This window comes from Ciconia boyciana, chromosome 4 (assembly GCF_034638445.1).
Source record: "Ciconia boyciana chromosome 4, ASM3463844v1, whole genome shotgun sequence".
Taxonomy (NCBI): Eukaryota; Metazoa; Chordata; class Aves; order Ciconiiformes; family Ciconiidae; genus Ciconia; species Ciconia boyciana.
The window spans coordinates 40,993,027-41,013,400 of NC_132937.1; the positions used below are offsets into that span (position 1 = coordinate 40,993,027).

Here is a 20,374-nt window from a genome sequence, read left to right on the forward strand (position 1 = left end):
AAGGAAACAAACAGGGACATTAGGGAGTAGTGAAGACATAGTAAGAGTGTTTTATTTAATCATTTGACAGAAATTGTAGTCTTAAAACTATCCATAGAAGATCTGTAAGGGAAGGCATGTAACGTTTGAAATTATCCTAGCTGATTTGGAGCCAGAGTTTCAAGCTGTGTATGCCTTTTCCCTAACCCAAGGTTTTATTTAGCCTTTTAACTCTGAAAAAGGCTTCTAATTAAGCCATCTCAGATGAAGGGTGCGGTGTATTCATTAGACTGTCTCCAGCTTTCTAAAACCTGGTTAAGACATTCCCACTCTTCCCCCCTTTCCTCTTTGCCTCTGGTGGTGTGTCCTTATCCATGTTTTGCAATCTGCTGCCCTTTGTATGCCACAACACAACTGGTTTGGGGCTGTCTTGTTAACCTGATCACTGAAATGGCCTGTCAATGTGTGTGTGTTTTGTTTTTTTTTTTTAATTGCTTCCAAGCTTTTCAGAACTCCAGGATACTTTGAAAATTGGTTCTTACAGTATAGCTCCTTAATTTAGTTGACTGGCCAAGGGTGCAGCATGAGCAAACTGTGGTGGAGAGGAAGATGGTGGTAGAGAAGGACTTTGTTTTAGACAAAGCGCTGGCCTGTAGTCTCAGTTTCAAAAGTGACTGGGCATTTGAAATACTTTTGTGTGCTAAATCACATCTGAAGAGGTACTCTGTTTATCCCAAGTGCCACAGTGTGCATTTGAGCTGAAAAGCTCAAACCGTGGCAGTTTCAGTTTTCCCTCACTTTGCTGTTTGGGAGAAATTGGAATTCTGCAGTAAAATAGTCCTTAATTATATGACTTCTGGTGTTTACTAACAGTAATGATGATCTACTTACTTAATCAATGATTATGCAAACATTAAAAAAGAACAACAACAACAAAAGGAACTGCTACAAAGTCAACACCATCCAAAACTCCCCTACCTCCCCATTTTCCTTTAGGGATCTTGCAATTTCTTGCACTGCATTTGCTTTCACCTGACTAATTGGGGAAATTTCTAATGATTCCAAGAGTCCAGATTATTGTTTTCAGGGATGAGTTGTAAGTGTATATTTTTGCTTGCAGTACTAAAATAAAGGAATTGCTCCAAAACACATGAGTTCATCAAAGTTCTCCTTCCCATATAGTATCCTAAGCAACTTGTAACTCTTCAAAGCCTTAATGATATCAACTAGTTCTAATGGGTACACGTTTATGAGGAATTGGAAACATCAGTAGGAAAGTTAAAGCTCATTCCTTGAACTGTCCATCTTGCTAATTCATCTCTGCTTTTATTTTGAGGTGGTGTATGCAAATGTTACATGAATGGGGCTTGTTCAATGGTCTGTGGTTGAGATAATGGCCTCATAATTGAGAGAGATCCAAGAAATTCTGGTTGAAGTAAGCCCAGTGCTATGACGTTGATTGGGATAAATTTTTTTAGTCATAGAACACTTCCTGGTTTTATATGATCTTTTCTCAGAATTCCAAAAGAACAGAACACTACATCCAGGTATTTATGAATGAGCTTATCCAAAATTGTTGGGAAAAGAATATTCATCATAAGTTGTTCAGATGAACCTTTCCAACCGCTTTCTTATTTTGTACTATCTGTAATCTTCCTACATATTATTTGAGGATTTTTCTTCCATTACACTAATATTACTTGCCCTATTTTGCCAATCTGTAAAGCTTTTGGGTAAGAATCTCAAGGTACTTTGCGTATAGGAAGAGACCTGGCTCTGAGCTAGTCTTTGATACAAATTGTAATGCATGTCTACAGAAGAGATAATACAGTTTTCTATATCCTTAGGTCAAACTTAGACTAGTTTTCATCATAATTTTGTTGGATTTTTGTGTACTTGAGCTAGGAAGCATGGAAGAGAAAAAATATGTAAGATATAACAGAATAAAATTTAAACTTTTAGAGAAGATCAATACCTACTCAAATCCTGTGTTCCAGAACTATTTGACTTTAAAAAATGTATCTATCAATTTTTTTTTTCCTTTTTTGAAGAAACTCTGATTACCTGTGGGGTATCACGTGGCATGTCTATTATGGAAAATATTTTGCGATGTTTGCAGGACTATGTGTAACTACAGGTCACAACTTCTGAGATACTGGAAGGAGTTTGTAGGAAGTGTGAAGCATGGCTGCTGGCTTGTGACTGGCTGCAGTTTTTTGCTTTCCTAAGCATTATAAACTTAGACAATTTTGAATAAAACTAGTTAAAGTTTTTGTAGTCAAAAACTTTAATAATAGTCTTTACTATTATTTAGTAGTATTTTTAGTAGTCTTTACTACTAAAAACTTTAAATAGTCTGGCCTTCAAGCTGTGAGGTCAGAAGTTTAAAAGGATTAAAAACAAAAGCCATATAGAGGAAACTAAGAGAAAGTCTCACTCACTTTTTTCTTTGTTTCAATAGCAACTTTTTAACTGTCAGTCTCTGCACAAGCTGAGTTTGCCAGACAATGATCTAACCACATTGCCAGCATCCATTGCAAATCTCATTAATCTCAGGGAACTGGATGTCAGCAAGAATGGTAAGTCACTTCATTTATTCTATTGGGGTAGCTAAAAGGCAAATCACCATTGACTGTACAAAGACACTAGTGAAAGTATAACTTTTACAAGCTACACAGCTAGTAAATTTTAAGTTACTACTCTAAATCACTGCTTAACATAAAAGATGCTCTTTTATGGTCTGGTTGTGATATTTAATTGTATCTCTCAAATTGATTGGTTTGTATTTTGAGATTCATTACTGAAAACTGCTATTGTAAAGTATTTTATATTCTCTCAAAATGCATATGCTCAAATGTATTACTTTTAGTGGCTTTCCTCAGGTTTCACTATACTGAAGAGAGTTTGCACAAGAATTTGTAAAATTTTGTTGGATTCTATTGTTATATTTTGTTTCGTATGAAAATTATTTTCAGTTTATTTTAAGGAGCTGTCTGAAAATTGTAGTAGGACTTTGTTGCTTTGCTGTCCTGCTCTGGGGATGGTAACCTCTGTTGCATGGGGAAAAGTGAGTATGGACAAAGACAGGTTCAGTTGTCTGACTTCTAAAAATCTATCGTTCTGTGTGAGTCAGCCTTTTATAAATTATGAAAAGTTGTCAGCCAAGTATTGTATACATGAGGTTTTATTAATGATGCTGCTTTGGCAAGCTGGCAGATGTGTGCAACTGTGAGGAAATTGAAATAACTTATATTGTCATCAGACTTATTTGTGTGGCTTATTTGAGATTAAAAATAAGTTCAATCATGCCAATTGATGAGGGTGTAATAGTCTTGTCTTACTAATTCAAAGTGAAGTAAGAGGACTTCTTGAAATCATATTTGAAAATAAGAATTACATAAATATACCAAAGATTTTATCATATTGAATTCATTGTTTTATTTGGACAGCTAGCTAATTATGACTCCACAAAGTAAGTTCTGCTTTGTTAAGAAAGTATACCAGTTGTTGAGGTGTTGGCATTCTCCTTGATTATCCATTGTAGCCCAATCTGTACTTAAACTGTTACTTTATTATTTCTGCCTAATGAACGCAGCATTTATTGTGATAAATTGACCTGATTGTCACTGCTCTGTTCCTGGTACAAGTGGATTAATAGTCTTTCTTAAAGAACACTGGCATTAAACTTTCATAGTGACACACAACAAAGAAAGAATAATCTTTTTGTCCTACACTGAATTGTTGAAAGGATTCACTGTTTCCGAAAGAAATTCTCAATGCAGAAGACTTAAAAGCAGCAAAAGGGCATTTGAGTTCTAGTGCTGGCAAATTCCTTAGCTTATGTACGTAAATAGGCAGCTGGTCACTTACCAGCTAGAGAGTTACTTGTCCGTCCAAAATGGTGTAACCTTTAGCTAAGCCTTCAGAGAGCTGCTGAAAGAGCACTTGTTCCTCTGAGGCATATAAAGAATTTAAGGAGGCAATAGCTGAACGATATGCTATCCCAGTAAACTGTGAAGCTCTGTTTTCTAGGGGTTGTTTTGTTTTGTTTTTAACACCCTTCAGAGAAATGACAGGACACAAGCTTATTTAAACTATTATCGTGTGCCTGTTCCCAATCTTATAACGGTTTGGATAGCTTCTCTGCCTAGTGTAAGTAGTCCTAGGGTCACACACTTGTTTAATTGGGACATCTTGTCTCCCACTATTCCTGAAAGCTCTGTAAAACTCAAAAAAACAAATCAGGGTCCCTGTTTGTCCCTGTTGGGTGAGGTAAGAAATAGTGCTGTTTATTCTGTACTAAATTTGGTATTATTTGAGACTTCAGTTTGTTGGCTTAAGTGCCTTTCCCTTTCTGTTTCCCTATCCACTGTTGCAACCACAGAACATTTTTCTCTTGACAACTGCAAGCCTATTCTCTTCCCTTGTGTCTCCTTTTCTCTTGGTAAGAATTTACTGCTCACTTTCCCACTGTCCACAATTGTTCTCATGTGTGTCTATAATAGAGCCAAATAGGAGGGGTTTTATTAGTTTTTTCCAAGACTAGCAAAACTGATCAAAATATCTGTTTCTTCCTTTTTCTTTGTTAGATATTGAAAGAATACAGTGTGGAAGCAGTGGACTTTGTGGGAAGCACAGAGATTGCTTTCCCTTAATTTATTAAAAAAAAAAAAAATTACTGGAGGTTAATACCAATCTTAGTGCAGGATGATGAGAGCTGCCAAATTCTAAAATAACTGAGTGTGTTTTTCAGATTCCTGTGGTTGTGGCAAGTGAAGGTGATAGTTCCTGTATTTTTTTGGTAGTATTGATACACCATAAGTGTTTTCTTCTGATGTGGATGGAGCTAAATCAGGGAGTGCAGATGCCTTCAGATCAAATATGCATTTAGTTTTAAAGGTTGCATTTTAGAAGGGTAGTTAGTTAGACTTTAGTTTTCAACTAGCATACATGAAATATGATACGATTTTCATGTAAGTTAGTTGAGCTGTTTGTGGCATAGGCATAATCGAATGTATTGAGAGAAGAGAAGTATTTAATTTTCTAAAGAGCTGATATAAAAATGAAGAATCAAGCTTCAGTTTTAAAATGTGTTCAAGTTACCTCATGGATTGCAAAGTCTGACCCACAGAGGGAGACCTGTTGCACAGGTGAGCATTCAGCTTTCCAAGTAGAACTACATACATCTATATGTGTGTGTGCATAACATTTGACATTTAGACGAAAGATCAAAATTGCAGAAATTCTTCAAGGTAGCAGTTCCGTTACCTAAGAGGTATTAGTCAAAGAAAGCAATCTTTATGATGTTTTAATAGCTCATAAAAGGTCTTGCCTTAATTTCAGGTTTAAATGTGTCTAATTTCATATGTACAATATATAAAACTGTGTAACAGACACAGCAGATGTGCAAATGCGGATACTTAAGAATATTTAATAATATTTAATCAGAACAAGGATTCATCTAGTCTAGTGTCCTGTCTCCAACAGTGACCAAAAGCAGAAGCCTAGGGAAGATTTAGTACAGTACAGAAAGCCAGGAGACATGCATGTTTCCCTGTACATTCCCAGTCTCCTGCACCTTCCCTTATTGGGCCTTCTTGAGGCAGACATGGTGGGGTTTTTATTTAGTAGTCTTCATTTGACTCCTTCTCTGTCAAAGTATCTAGTCTTTGCATGTAGTGATGTACATTTTAAGGCATGTGCTGACTTAACGGACTACAAGCCTCTAACGGTTGTGTGTTCTGGAGCATACAGAAGTCTTTGTGCAAGCGTTTGGTTTGGAATATATCATTCATGGCTGCTGAAGAGGTCATGGCATAGATGTAGCCTAAGATATCAAACCTGCCGCTATACTTACAGCAAGCATGGAACAGAGTTTGTTTTAACTCTGCCTTTAGCCTTGGCAGTAGGTAATAAATTCTGTAGTTTTTTGGTGGTGAGTACATCACTTGCCCTTTTTATGGCTTTTTAACCTTTTTCCCAAAGCTATTATGAATATCAGAAGTATTCCATTGCTTCTTTCCAGGTACGCTTCAGCTTTGAAGCTTTTATCTGAAGCTTGATGCTATCCTAGTCACAAAGATGAAATGATACTTGAACAAATGGTACAGTAAACAAACTATGTTCCTATACCAGAAATTACATCCTGCATTGTAGAAAGCATCAAGAGATGCCTTTTTCTCCCAGTCTTACTGGGTTACATCCTAAAGAGAAGTTGCAGCATACAGGATGGAAGACCTACATAGAAAAATGAGTGTTTTATTTATTTAATAAATTAAAATTTAATTTTTTTACATCTTCTATGGCCAAGTTATTTATGTATTGACAGTTGTACAGAAAGAAAAAAAACACCCATCAAGAAAACCCACACCACCACTCTTTACCCCTAAATTTGTCTCTTTCAGGGTTTATTAACCTTTAGGGGACAATAATTTCCTTGTGGCTCCGGAATGCCAGCCTTAGCCTGCACCTAGGACAATGTGGAAGACTGTCAAGGAAACATTTTTAGCTCTTCTTTGGAAAAAGGGAAGGCATCCATGTACAGTGTATGATGGCGTATATAAATGGACAGAAGATTTAGCTTTACAAGTTACTAGAATCAAGTGATTTGAAAGGCTGAAGCATATGATGAGATGACTGCCAGAGAACTCAGGCTTTCCTGTAAGCCTGGGAAATGGGCTTGAAATTGCTTGTGCCTGTGGAGTTAGCATAGTGGGAAACAGTGAGATGGTCTATTTTTCCCTGCTTGCAGGTGGTGAAAGAAAAAGATTGAATTTTTAAGTTTTATATTATTCAGGCCTCTGGAGGATTAAATAGCAAGATTAGAAAATAACTAGCAAGACCAAAAGAAACATGGTGTTTTGGAAATAAGGGTATCTTCAGCAGTCTCTCAGATATTAAGGAGTGGTTCTCTTTCACTGTGATGTTACAGTGAATTTAAACATGTCAGTTTGTCAGTCTGTATTGCAAGGAACCTTCATGGAAAAATACACAAACTAAACCCAAGAAAACAAACATACACAGACACCCCTTGCCTCCAGGCATATCTGCCTATAAAATTATTTTAAGTAATTTTAAAGAATTTTGTTAACAGATGCAAATTTAGATCAAATATGTTTTCTTCAGTGTTTTAAAATCCTCTGCTGATTTGGCAAACTAGCTGTAGTATGCTGTGTGCCAGAAGTTGGGGAGTTGGCAAAAGAGAATTCAGGAGAGTATCTAGTCTTAAGTTGCCCATCTGGTGCATTTAAGAATATGGTTTTTCAAGGAATTGGGAATTATTCATAGTTAATAGGGAGACAGATCCAAGTTTTATTTTCCACAGGGAGAAGTAAGAGAGGAAGATCCTGAATACAAAAATAACTTGCTGTAAATTTGCTGTTTCTCTGCTTATACTGGGAGGGTGGGGAAGGGCAGATGGGAACAGGAGCCTTAAATTATCCATGATAGTGAAATAAAAGAATAGGTAATTGATTTGTTGATGAATCCTGAGTCTGTAGCTTTACTATACCGTATCATCATGTAGAGGTCAAATTTATCCTAAATGTAGGCAGCTATTCTATTTAAAGTTCTTTATTCAAGTGTTTATAGTATTTTTTCTTAAATTTATTGTCTGTCTTATTAAAGATGCTGAATAGGATCTGTCTCTGCAGAATAAAATGATCCCTGTGTGTAAGAGAGGATGTGAACAGAATAGAATTTCATTGCAATTAAGATCTTGAATGTGGAATTTGAGTGTACGTATCTGAAATTCTGAAATAAGTTTAATACAGATTTCTTCATGGACTCAAATTTTTGTAATACAGAAAAAACACAGTAATTATGGGTTTTCTAGATGTGGATTTGCATGTAAAGGCAGAATGTACCTTTATTTTTGTAAAGGGATGTGCTTTGAGTGACAGTCGTCATGTGTCCACCAAAAGTGACTGGATAGACGCCACTGAATTTGTGGCCCAGGGCGGTAGGGGATAGGGGGAAAAAAGACAAAGCAGCTTTACATGTTTATGTTACGCTTTAGTTTCAGGTTACTGTGGGGACTTGACAACACTCCAGCCATGAATTAGACATAGCTGAAAACCACCTGAACCTTGGTAATTGTCCAAGACAGCATTACGAACAAAACTACTGCCCACAACCTTCTTAGTGTTCCACATTTTGCAATTTTGCCCTGCTCTGGCATGTTTAGGTTTATGTAAATTAGTGCGTCAGGCATGTCTTCAAGAAGGAGCGTTATTGGCTATCCTTTTCCCAGAGAAAAGGCATTTAGGAACCTGTCTTGCTACTCACACTCTTTCTGCTTTACATTGTGTAAGGAACACGGCTAGAGCAGGCCTAGAGATACCTTACTCTAAAAATTGAAGTTCTTCCAAATGGTTTGAGGGTGAATGCTTGGAAGACTCTTGTGGGCTTCCTGGAGTATCCTAGCTGTGCCAGTAGATGTGTATAAAAGGAATAAAAAAACCCCTCTAAACCACAAAAACCCCCACTAAACTGTTGTCTCTGCCTGCATCAGCTCTGATAATTTAGCAGTGCAAGTTATTGTTGTTGGAGAAAGTGATGAGGAGTCATTATCCATATAAACAGATTAGGAGGCTAACATGCAGTATAAAATAGGATTCATTAGTGTCTGAACCTCACAGAACTGGTGTGAGTTTTTAGCTTTCGGATTAAAAACATAAATTTTGAATTTCATAAGTGGTCTCCAAATGAAAATTTAAGAAATATTAAACTTGGCTCAGACTTGTAATGGGTTCAAAGCTATAAAAAAGCAGTTTACATCCTAATGCTGCTGCTTTTTCCACATGTGGATGCTTATTCTGCAAAAGAGCTGTTTGTCTTAATTATGAATAAGTATTTTATTACCATATAAATGTATGTAGTTAAGTACCCACCTCGTTAACAAAATAAGCACCAAATATATTGCCAATACTGTATTTTATTGTAAATCTAATATTATAATAGTTATCACAACCAATAAGAGTACATTTTTCTTTAAAACTCATTGGAAAAGCTTAAAAATTTCCCTATGGAAGTATTTCCTGGGGTTTTTTCCTGTTTTTTAAATGAAAACATTGTTGAACTTGTTTCTGTCAGATTTGTGGCTCGACTGACATTTTTGCATTAATCATTCTATGGACTGTACAAATGTTATCTGTTTTCCCATATGAAAAACCTCTGAACAGCAGAGCAAGCCCCCATCTGCAGTAGAGCTGAAACAGTAGCATACTGAGGTGTCAGCTCTGGGATCCATTGCAGATGTGACTTGCACAATTTTCTATAAATCCAGAACTGCCAGTATTTCTGAATGAGAAAGTCTTGTCTGATGGAGAGAAAAAGTTGTCCCGGTTTTCTCTCCGGCTCTGCAAGTTATGTTCACTCTGGTGATAAGAAAGGATTGTGCTGTGTAGGGGAGGAGATGAGTGTAACTCCAGATGGTGAGTGGGACCCCAATTATACTTCAAATTGCCTTAATCCAGTCTAAACAAGGAGAGGGACATTTGTGCACATTTGCTCTGACGAGCTGTGCCAAAACAATCAATGCTCTCTGGGGAGTTAGAGATCAGGCGAAACTTCGTATTTCAGCCGTGTTATGTGATCCAGAACTGAGGTTGATTACCTTCAGATTTGTGGCCATTGACCTGAAATCCCTCTATGACCTTTTTGGTATGCCTTCTGGGCATGTGCCGCAGCTGATCTGGGTTCCTGATTAAACACCACTTTCTAGGTTAGGCTGGTTAGCTGGTGAGTTTTTGCCAAGTAGAGTTCTGAATGATGAATGCTTTCTGCTTTTGGCTTAGTCCAGACAAGAATTTTAGATGCCTCTTCCTTACCTTACTGCCAAATTTTCCTTAACTATCTTCCAGTCCTGCCCCCCTGCCTTTTTTTTTTTTTTAAAGTGTTGGTTTTGGTAGAAACTGGCCAGAGAGTTTAAAAGTGCTTGAAATTTGGCAAAACGGGGAGGAAGGAACAGACAAGTAAATACTAAAAGCTATTATGTAAATCTCACTTCTGTGGGAAACTACACTACAAAAAGAACTTTGCTCTCAATTTAGTTTGGATCTGGTAGTTAGAATGAAAGATTACCAGCAAACTGTATTTCCTCCTGTTGCGCTCTGCAAATGGTCATAGTCCACAAGTGTGATGGTTTGTATTTTTTTGGAAAACAGTAAGTGTGATCTGTAAATCAGCTACAGCACTGAAATGGGTTGGGGGTGATAGTTGTTATCATATAAAGTAGGAAACAGCAGGATGAAGAACCTGTCCATGTGATGGTTTTCAAGGAAAGTGGGATAAGGCTGCAACAGACTAGATAACCCCCAAGTAATCTGTTGCACTGTCTTCCTCTTCTATAATCCTTGAGTATCAGTGTATAAAGGAAGCAGTAAAAAACCCAAAAGAAAAACAGAAGTTAGAAAGGGATGTGGATCTCAATTTGCAGTGCTCATTTGATCAGATGCTCGTGGGGGGTGGCTATCAAATGGCTACAAAAGAAGTGTGGAAAGACGTGGTCATGGAGACCATCGAGATTTGCTGAGCTTCCTTAATGGGGAAGAAGATTCAGGACATGAAGGATAGGTGGAAAGCAGAGAAAGAAGGAACAGATCCTCTTATAAAGTGCTCCTTACAGCCCTTTGTCATTCTCTCATCTCCTTTTCCAGTGTCTCTCTGCCTTCTTACTTATTCTTCTTTCTTACTTGCTTTTTAAATTTGCTTTCTTGGTGGAAGAACTGAAAGAATACTAATCCAACCGTAACTGCATGTTTCTAGTATGCAGGAGGAATATAGCTGAGTAAAAGTGAGTGTCTGAAGGTTGTTGTATAGTCAGTTAGTAAATGCAGCTTCCTATCACATGGTAGAGAGGAGCAGTCTCCTAATTTTTTTCCCTCTTCTGAATGTGTACCACAAACATTAGGTGTATTTCATACTATCATTCCCAATTTACTGCTCTTTTGAATGATGGCTGCCATTTATCCATCCTGAAGTGTTCAGTGAGGTAGGTAAAGATGGTGGCATACCATAACAATCCTGGCTCTAAGAGGAAGCAAAATTAAACTTATGGGCTCCTTCATTATTAGCTTTCTCATATCAGTTGAATTTCTGTTGTTAATTTGTTGTTAAAACTGTTGCTACCTCTTGCCCAAGGCATAGTCAAACAAGAGACTACTGTAGAGTCCTCTGATTATGTACAAAAGCATGCTGATTTAACATGTCTGTATTTGGATAGCTAATATTTTATTTGGCTGTTCTTTTGAGAGTAAGTTTACATTGACATTCTCCTCTCTAGCAGATGTGCCGTGTGTTTTGTTTTCTAGGTAGTTATTGCAGATGTAAGTCTTTGTGCTTCAATGAATTCTTGACACAGGCAATGGAAACTAATATTAATATTAAAAACATGAGGTTTAACATGTTGGACCAGAGCAATCTTTCATCCAAGGACCAAGCCAAGGCCAGTAGTGTGACCATCTTTCAGAAAAACTAAGCTTAGAAAATCTCTTGTGATTCAAACAGAAAAACTAATGGCACAGAGTGAGTCTGAAGCACAACTCTGCCTCCAAGGCAGAGCTTAGCAGTGGTTTACTCTGGTTAATGTAGACATTTTAAGAAGGTAAAGTTATATCATCAGCAATAAAGAGGTCTTGATATACTTCTTAGACAATAGAAGACTTCATACAAATCATCCATAACTTCATCTATACAGGCCTCTTGTGCTAGATTTTTGGTCAACTGTTGTGGCTCAGGATACTGTGTCATGTTAGATGCTTTCCATCAGTATGTTTAGATATTCTTGTTTGGTGAAAGAAGCTTCTTGCTACAACTGGAATTAAGATCATGTATATTTAAATTTCTTGGAAATGTGTTTCTCTTAATACAAAGATTATATGACAGCAATAGATAAGATAGATTTCTAGTCTTTCTATGGTAGCTTTCTAATCTGTCTTTAAACCTATCTTTGAACTTGAAAATATCACTGCTGTGTTCCAGAAATAAAGCTTTATTACATTATAAGTATTACCTTTTTAGTTTTGATTTTGAACTGAGAGAGCGATAAAGTGAATTGAATCAGTATCCGCTGTCGTCGTCTTCTGCTTCAACTCCATTCACAGCCCCAGTAAACTTCACATGGCTGAAGCCATATATATAAAGCTGTATTTTTATTTACACATGTGTGCATATACATGAACACACATGGTAGTAAACCAGAAATGTCAGAAATCTTGGCCTGTATTACAGCTGATGGTTCAATTTCTCCTGGTCCCCTCTGCTATATTTTATTGTTCTCAAGTTCAACAAGTTATTTCCCAAAAGGATCCATGATACTTAGAGGTATTTAAATGCCTGGATTAACTGTGTGGCTTAGTGTGCCTTTCTTGCCTTTCACCTCTCAATAACAGAGTACAACACCTGGTATGAGTCAAGAGTAATAGTTTCAACCATTTAGTATGACAAACAGATTCCTGTCAAGAAAGACCTAAAAGTCTACTTTGACAGAAATGGTGTTTCTACTTAAGCTGAATTTATGGCAAAGTCAGCATGGTGAGTTTGCCCCTCAATGTCACAAATAGACTTAATATGAAAATATGTGGTTTGTGACTACTTTTCTTGTCAGCTGGGATAGCCATCTCTTAAGTCCTAATGCACCAGGTCAGTCTTGTTATTGCACAAACATAGAAAGAACCAAACTCTAAGCTGTCATCAGAAATTGTGTAATTTCTTATGTAAGTAAAAACATTACTTAGCAGTTGATGCTTCACCCCTTTTTTCTGCTTCGGTATTCTCAGAACAGATACATGGAGAGACATAACCAAGTCCCACCTGCCAGTCTGAACGAGAAGATGCGCTGCCCTTGTCTTTCTCTCTGCAGCTGGACTGTAAGAGAGTTAACGTTGCTTGGAGCAGCATGAAATTTCACACTCTCACTAGGCTAACAGCAAGCATCAACAGAGTACAGTTCCTTCTTAGTGGTCTCATTCTCTGGGTTCAGGCTGCCCTCTCCACACACCTGATAAAGCACTCTAGAAGCAGACACAATTACATGCATTCATTGAAAGACAAAGAGCTACGTTTTCTGTTACCTGAAAAAAACAATTGTTTTAAACTAACTTTATTTTACTAGCATATGCGTTTTTATTGAAAAAATAGTGTATTCTTAATCCAAGTGGAAGGATTGCAGTATGAATGGTTGTTATACTTAGGACAAGTTTATCTGAAACAAAACCACCTGTTTCATGGTACAAGAACAATGTCGTGATACATTGCAAAAACAATTGCAATTGTGATAACCATGGTTTTGTTTGTTTTTATGCTATAGTAAAGATTTAGGTGTAAGTCTTGGGCAGGAGAATGATTCAGTACTGATTTCCTACTGACGCGGTGGATACCTGTCTTCTCTTTTCAAAGCCTCTTTTGTCAGTTTCTGACAAATACAAATTTGGCAGATATGTGGGTTGCAAATTCACTCTGGTGTTTCTGGAGATAACCTTGGAAAAAGAGGTTCCTTATTGTTTTAATTTTCAGACATAAGTGTGTCTGCAGCATTTTTGTCCTTCTCTATGAATTATCTGAAGCTAACAGCAGGCATATGTCACATTTTGGGATATTTATGCAGAACCATGAATGCTGTAAGCATACTTCAGGATTTGAAGCCTTACCATTTCACCTGGATGTCATACAAGCCATGCACTTGACAAACAGATCCTGTTGGAAACTTTGTTCTACCATGTGTATGAATGCCTTTTTAAAAAAAAAAAAAAGGGACTGAGGCCCTGATCTGAAGTACATTAGAAAGTACCAGTACTTTGATATTTGGTAATAAGCAGTGGGAATTGTTAGTGTACTGTGTCTCTACAATGCTGCTTGGTGAGCTGCCTGCTAAGGTGCAATATGAAATGCTTTGGGAATAGAATAGTAAAAGAATTGATACTGCATAAGAGTATTTCTTTAATGAAAACTGTATCTAAAATGAAATATCAGAGAACCAGTCTACTGGTTCCTAAATGAATTCAAGTTTTTATGGTTAGTGGTTTTATGTGCATCATTTTTATGCCTGTGATGGAGTCTGATAATTTAAGACTGTTTCCCTACCTCTCCCTGTGTCTTGCAGGCATACAGGAGTTTCCAGAAAATATAAAAAACTGTAAAGTCTTGACAGTTGTTGAGGCCAGTGTAAATCCAATTTCAAAGTAAGTTTGTAATTTTTTTTATGTTTTGTATCTTGTGCAAACACCACTGAGTCTCAAACTTGCCCCAGACATGCACCAACTCTTGGAGGCAAGGAACAGAGTTACCTGAGAAGTACTTTCATTAACTTATTGCGCTGTGATACAGTATAGCTATGTCATTAAAGTATTTTTCCCAAGTTAATAGGCTACGTGGGCAATCCTGCGTTATACCAAGTGGCTTTCTCACCTTTAAGTCCATCACTTCTCTGTGAATGTAGAGAAATATGCAAAGAGTTTTTTTCGTAGTAACAGTAATGAATTTTACTCTAAAGCCTCTACCACTGGTTTTGAAACTTATCTTATATGAGTAGATTTCCCTGTCACCTTCAATAGTGACAAAATTAATTTGCCAGAAGTAGCACTGCCTGAGATACAAACTTTGCGCAACATAACTCTTCTGGGGGTAAAAAAGGTGTTGCGTAGGTTTTAATTTATCTTATTGTCTCTAATGAATGCCTCCTCCACATTAGGTGTCAGGAGATCACAAATACATAGCAAGACTACATTTGTTTGTAGTTTTTATTGCCCGTAGATATTGTCCTCAATACTTAAAAATAATTTTGAAACTAATCTTACAGAGAACAAGTATCTAGTGCAGTTTGGTAGATCTTCTGGTACCACCTTAATTTTAATGTTATCAATATGTAGGATTTCAATACTATACTGTTGCTTAAGAAAATAAGACTTAATGGCCTGAATATAATTGAAACAAAGGCACTACATTATTTTATTTCTATATAGGCTTCCAGATGGATTTTCCCAACTGTTAAACCTAACGCAGCTGTACCTGAATGATGCTTTTCTTGAGTTTTTGCCAGCCAATTTTGGCAGGTAAGTTGAATTTTGAAACTTTGTGTCTACATTTAGTTTTAAATTTATGCAGAGCAGTTTCTGCTGCTTCTCAAGCAAAGTGTGAACTGGAGAAGGGGAAGAAGTGTACATTAACAATCCATTTATGCTACATATTAGTTACAGAAAAAAACCCTGAATCTTTATCACTATTTTTTAATTGGGCTTTTGAAGGACAGATGGAATTATTATAAAGAGCCAAGAAATAACTCATTTACAGACTTGCTTCTTTTACAGCACAAGTCTGGTAAGTACGGGAGACTAGTATTTCTGACATATGGGTTGTGTATCATGTAGTAATTGGAGTAAAGCAAATAATGACATCTGTAATTCCACTTGTCCTCTCCTGGATGCACAGATTCCTTCATGCTCAAGTGCCTTATTGTCAGGAATCTTTCTGAAAGGCTTAGCATATTTACAGTGTGGTGACTAAGCAAAATTGTTCCATGTAATAGCTTAAATACAAGACAAATACTAAACCCCTACCTCTTTGAAATGGATTAAATCTTGGGAGCAAAAGTGAAAGGAAAATACTGTTAAAAGGAAGACTCCTAGATGAGCATTGTTCATCCTGTTCTACTTATTATGCTGATTTAGCAATTTCTGCTTTTTCCCCCCTCTCTTCACTCTTATGCTCTCTTTCCTACATTGTCACTCTCCTACCCCATCCCATGTCCAGCAAGCCTCTCTTTCAGGAAATACAGCTATTAGTTCACCAGGCATATTGCTGTGTGAAAGCAGCTGCCTTAGGCTGTATGGTTATAGTTGGATCAGCACAGTTTACAAGAAATTAGAAAAGCCTCCAAATAGTGCTTCAGAAGTTTGGCGGATCAGTCCATTAATGACTTAGTTTATTAGTCATCTGTGATCGGAGTTGTTGGCCTATTCTTCTCTGTCCAGTTATTAGTCATTCCCTGATGAACAATTAGAAACACCAGATCCTGTTACACACTCAGCTAAGAAAAAAATTTGCTTATGATGCAGGAGCATTAATTATCGTGCTTGTTTCTAGTACACAAAGTTTGCATTTCAAAAACCTTCATTAAGGTTGAAGACGAAATATCTGGAAGATGCATAGTCTTTACTTGTTGGCATTTTAATGATTGCCTGTACATTTTTATGTTGTGCTTTTTAATAGTCTAACCAAATGGCAAAATTTTCTTAAAAATCAGGCACTACAGATTAAATTGAAGACTTCAGGTTGACACAGTTGGTCTTATAAGTAGTTAATCTTACACAGAGTTTAAAAAAAGCCTCATTATAATTTTTTCTTCATCACTGTCCACTTCTGTAATACTTAATGGTTAGGGAAATGGTGAAGTTATTAATTACTAACAGCTTAAGAAAAATCAGTTACTGAAGGCAACTTGAAAGCCAGTTCTCCAGTGTAGCGTTTCTCTTAATAGCTATGAAGAATTCAGCCTTGGTTTTTAAAATATAGAGAGTGACTTGCAGCATCCTGGCTGTAGCTAGGAGAATGAAATGAGACTTTTCTCATCAGCTGTTTTTAAATGAATTCAAACGATTTATATAAGTTTACCTGCTAATAATGGTATTGCACAGAATAAATACTATTCTATAGGAAGATAATGTTTAGATCAAATAAATTAGAAAACAATGAATTGGTAAACTCACTTCAAAGTAAGGTTCAGACCCCTTTGACATTGAGTACTTCTGTTCTGTAAGTGATCAGACTGCTCTGCCACCCCACAACTTTAACTAGGTATAAACGCTTGCTCGTGCAAAAGGTCTTTTAACTTGTACTTCAGAATATGGGAATACTTTTTTAAAAAACAAACAAGCAAAAAAGCTCTGGTAGAAACTTTTGGGATATTTAGAGCATTGTTGGTTATTCCCATAAAGGACAAGCCTTCAGCTTCTTCCAATTTGGTGCATCAATTCTTTTGTATATGGCCTTAGAGCTATTACTTTTCATTGCATGGGAACACATGAAGTAACTGAGTTCTGTTGCCTGCTCTTACTAGCAGCTATAGGCGATAATGCCTCTTAAAAACTAAGCCAATGCCATATTAAAGCTAGCGAGGGTTTTATGCTCCATGTATCAGGGTCTCTGTTCCAGCAGTTCAGGTTAGAAACCTGGTTTCCCACATCAGTTTCTCTCTGACTGTATTCATTTGTTCCACAGTTTAATTGCTGTCATCTCTCATCAGTGTTATCCCACATTCTCTCACCTGCTGTTTTTATAGTGTTTTCATATCCCTCTTTTAGTTTGTTAGACTAAACAAAATTCTGTTTCCCTCTGATATGGCAGGTTTTCCTTTGTGCCTGGTTATATTAATATATCTTGGAACGAGTTTCAGTTAGAATTCATCATCTTCTTTTTGACAGAGGATGATGACATGTAGTTATATTTAGAATTCAGATTGAGATCTCTTCATGGCTTGTACAATGTCATGATTATCTTCTTGTTTCTCTTGGAAACGTCTGTGGTTATGCTCTAGTGTTCCACTAGCCCTTTTTGCAGCTGCCTAGTGTTGTTTCCCAAATGATCGACTAATGCATTGGACAAGCTTGGTTAGAAATGGCTGGTGACTCTACAAGGAAATAATGAGTATTGGCTTGGTGCTATGACATCTTATCCCTTTTCTATTTTTTTCAGTCCTTAAGATTGTACAGGTTGTTTCCCTACAGTGTCCTAATAATTCACTGTATTGTCTGTGACTATCTTCTGTGGCATCAGCCAACTTAAACATTTTTCCTATCGTTTAAGACTGCTGTTAAAAAATACTGGACAGGATAGTCTCAAAATGGGTCTTTGAGCACCTCTGTCAGTAACATTCAGCCTGATGTGTAGGAAAGAAAACTGTGCAATGCAAACTACTTTTAGTATACCATGCAGCATTTTATTACATTTACCTCCATGCTTTATTCTCACCTTCAAAATTTGTGCTAAAGCTTTGCATACTATTGAGGTCAAGATTATGAAATCTTTTTTCCCCTTCTTTATGAGCATCACATACTTGCTCTCCTTCAGTGATGTTGTACAGGTCCAGCCTGTTAGACTTATTAAAAATCACTGGACTTTTGATTAAATGTGCCAGTTCCTTCAGAATTCTGAAGTGATAAAGTGTTCTTTTTCCTCCACTCCCAAATTCTCATCTGAACGCATTAATATTGGCATGGATCCCAGAGTTAGCCTTTATGCCAGTGCACAGAAATCTGAGAATTGCTAAGAAAACCATATCTGTTGTATCTAAATACATCATATATATTCGTATACTTAAATATAAGTATACAAGCAGAGCATTCTAAACTTGAAGCTCACTGCATGCTAATTTTGAGACAGGGCTTTTAAAGGGAAACATTATTTACTGATGGGTGTTTAAGATAAGCAAGGAGTTTCTCTTCAGCGTCATTCTAAAAACTATGAGAATCTTGTCTGTAATGGGGTGTTGCTTCCAGAGACTTTTTACTGTGGTGTTGCAAAGAATTCACTTTTAATCTTCTTTCTCAACAATTTGCCAGTAGTTTTTGCAGTAGTAGATATTTTTAGTAGCATCTACTTTGGATAATTTTTTACACAAATGTACAGTGGTAATCAAATTGGGGACTTAATTTAGTGCAATTTGGCTGAAACTTTTGCAAATACAACCTCCTATAGGATACATATATTTCAGTCCTCTTGCCTTTATATTTTAGTTATGATTTCAAAAAAATATGTTCTGCATTAGCAAAACTGCAAAGGAGGTGAAAAATAAAGAACATTTCTCTGAAATATTTTTAGCTTGCCAAGGAAGGACTGCTGTTGAACAGTGAGTTTCTAAGTATACCTGCTATATATTTCTGCTATATATTTTTTTACAGATTGTATAGTTCAAGAAATCAGATTTAGGAAGAATATTGATCTTATCCTGGCAAGGTGTTCATGTAGAGATTTTGTTTTATTCAAAAGTTGAGCTACATTTTAAAAGCAGGCTAAGTTGGTTACATTAAATAATAATACTGCAACAATAATTCTGTTGAGACTGTTATACCAGGTATACTTAAAGTTGATTAATACTCTGTTACAGCTTTTGTGTTTAGTTGATGTGTACATATTTCTGTGGTTATGGATTTTTACAATTGAGAAATGAAATATTTACATTTGGACTCTGATCTTAAAGGTCTTTTCCAACCTGTGTGATTCTGTGATTTCCATATGAGTATGAGAAATCTTTGTGATAGAATGGCACAGGAAACATAAATTCTGCTACTACGACTTCTATTTTTCCTTTAGTATAGGTGGACTAGTTCTCTGTCTGTATTTCTTTTCCAAATTAAACCCCAGTTTTTCAATTCCATTATAGCTATTCAGATGCTTAGCATGGGTGTTTACACCAGCAATTTAAAGAGCAGCGAGGCTGAGTATTTGATGTGTATTATTATATTAAACTTGAATTAACCCTTCCAGTCATAATGGAAGAAGTGACAACTGCTTCAGTCCAATATTTCTCATCAATTACAGCAAGAGAATTACTAGTTTAGACACAGCCTGTATCTCCTAGCCAGGAGAGGTTGAAAATGTTTCCCTAGTAGCCTCTATGTAGCTCTACATGTAAGAATTCGATATTTGTATCTCCAATTTCTTGGGGTTAGCTGAAGAAAGAGTAGAACATGAAACAAGGTCACAGAGCTATGAAGCTTTCTATCCCCAAAGGCAGTCTTTAAGTTCAGAGAATGAGCTTATTAGAAGTGTAGTGTAGTCAGTTCTGGCTAAAGTGAACAAAGTGGTGGTGTGCATATATAGCTTAGCATATGAATGGAGGTTTGCTTCTACTGCTTTCAGCTGAGAAATTTGACTGCATACTTGTGTTGTGAAGAAAACCTACAAACTGTGTAGCTATTTTCCTTGCCCTCAAAGCAAAACACCAACTGGAGTGTAATGCAGTGTTTGGTTGTTCCTGGGTTCAGAAGTCCAAGCCCAAAATGACCCTTCAGATCTGAGAGTGCTTAAACAAACAACTTCTCTTTTGTCACAAATTGGTATCTTAGGCTGCAGGTAGGGTAAGAAGGCTAGGAAGTCCTTTCCAGTTATGTCCTAGATTCACAGCAGTGATATTACCATGAACTGGACTTCTATTAGGATATTCTTTCAGCACTGTTAGAATGATCATTTTTCTTTGAGAGGCTGGGGGGAGGAGGTTCCCCTCCAGCAGTTGCTACCAGATGGCAAGTACTGCTTGCAGTGCCGGGCTGCGTTGATCTCTGCTCTGTTTCAAGGTGACTGTTATATTCTTAGGTTATTCATAGGCGCAGCAGATTGCTACTTTCAAATGCATCCAAAAATGAGCGAATGTCTAGAGGAAAAATAAATACTGTTTTCAGCT

At 36.8% G+C, this 20,374-nt stretch overlaps 1 protein-coding gene across 7 annotated transcripts in view; it reads left to right on the forward strand.

The window, feature by feature from the left end:
* ERBIN (erbb2 interacting protein) overlaps positions 1–20,374 on the forward strand; it is a 122,697-nt gene that overhangs the window by 57,077 nt on the left and 45,246 nt on the right. For all 7 annotated transcript variants that reach the window (XM_072858788.1, XM_072858782.1, XM_072858785.1 and 4 more), the window contains 3 exons: positions 2,441–2,558; positions 14,081–14,159; positions 14,940–15,029. In XM_072858788.1, the coding sequence (XP_072714889.1) occupies positions 2,441–2,558; positions 14,081–14,159; positions 14,940–15,029 (287 nt within the window). The remainder of the gene's footprint in view (positions 1–2,440; positions 2,559–14,080; positions 14,160–14,939; positions 15,030–20,374) is intronic.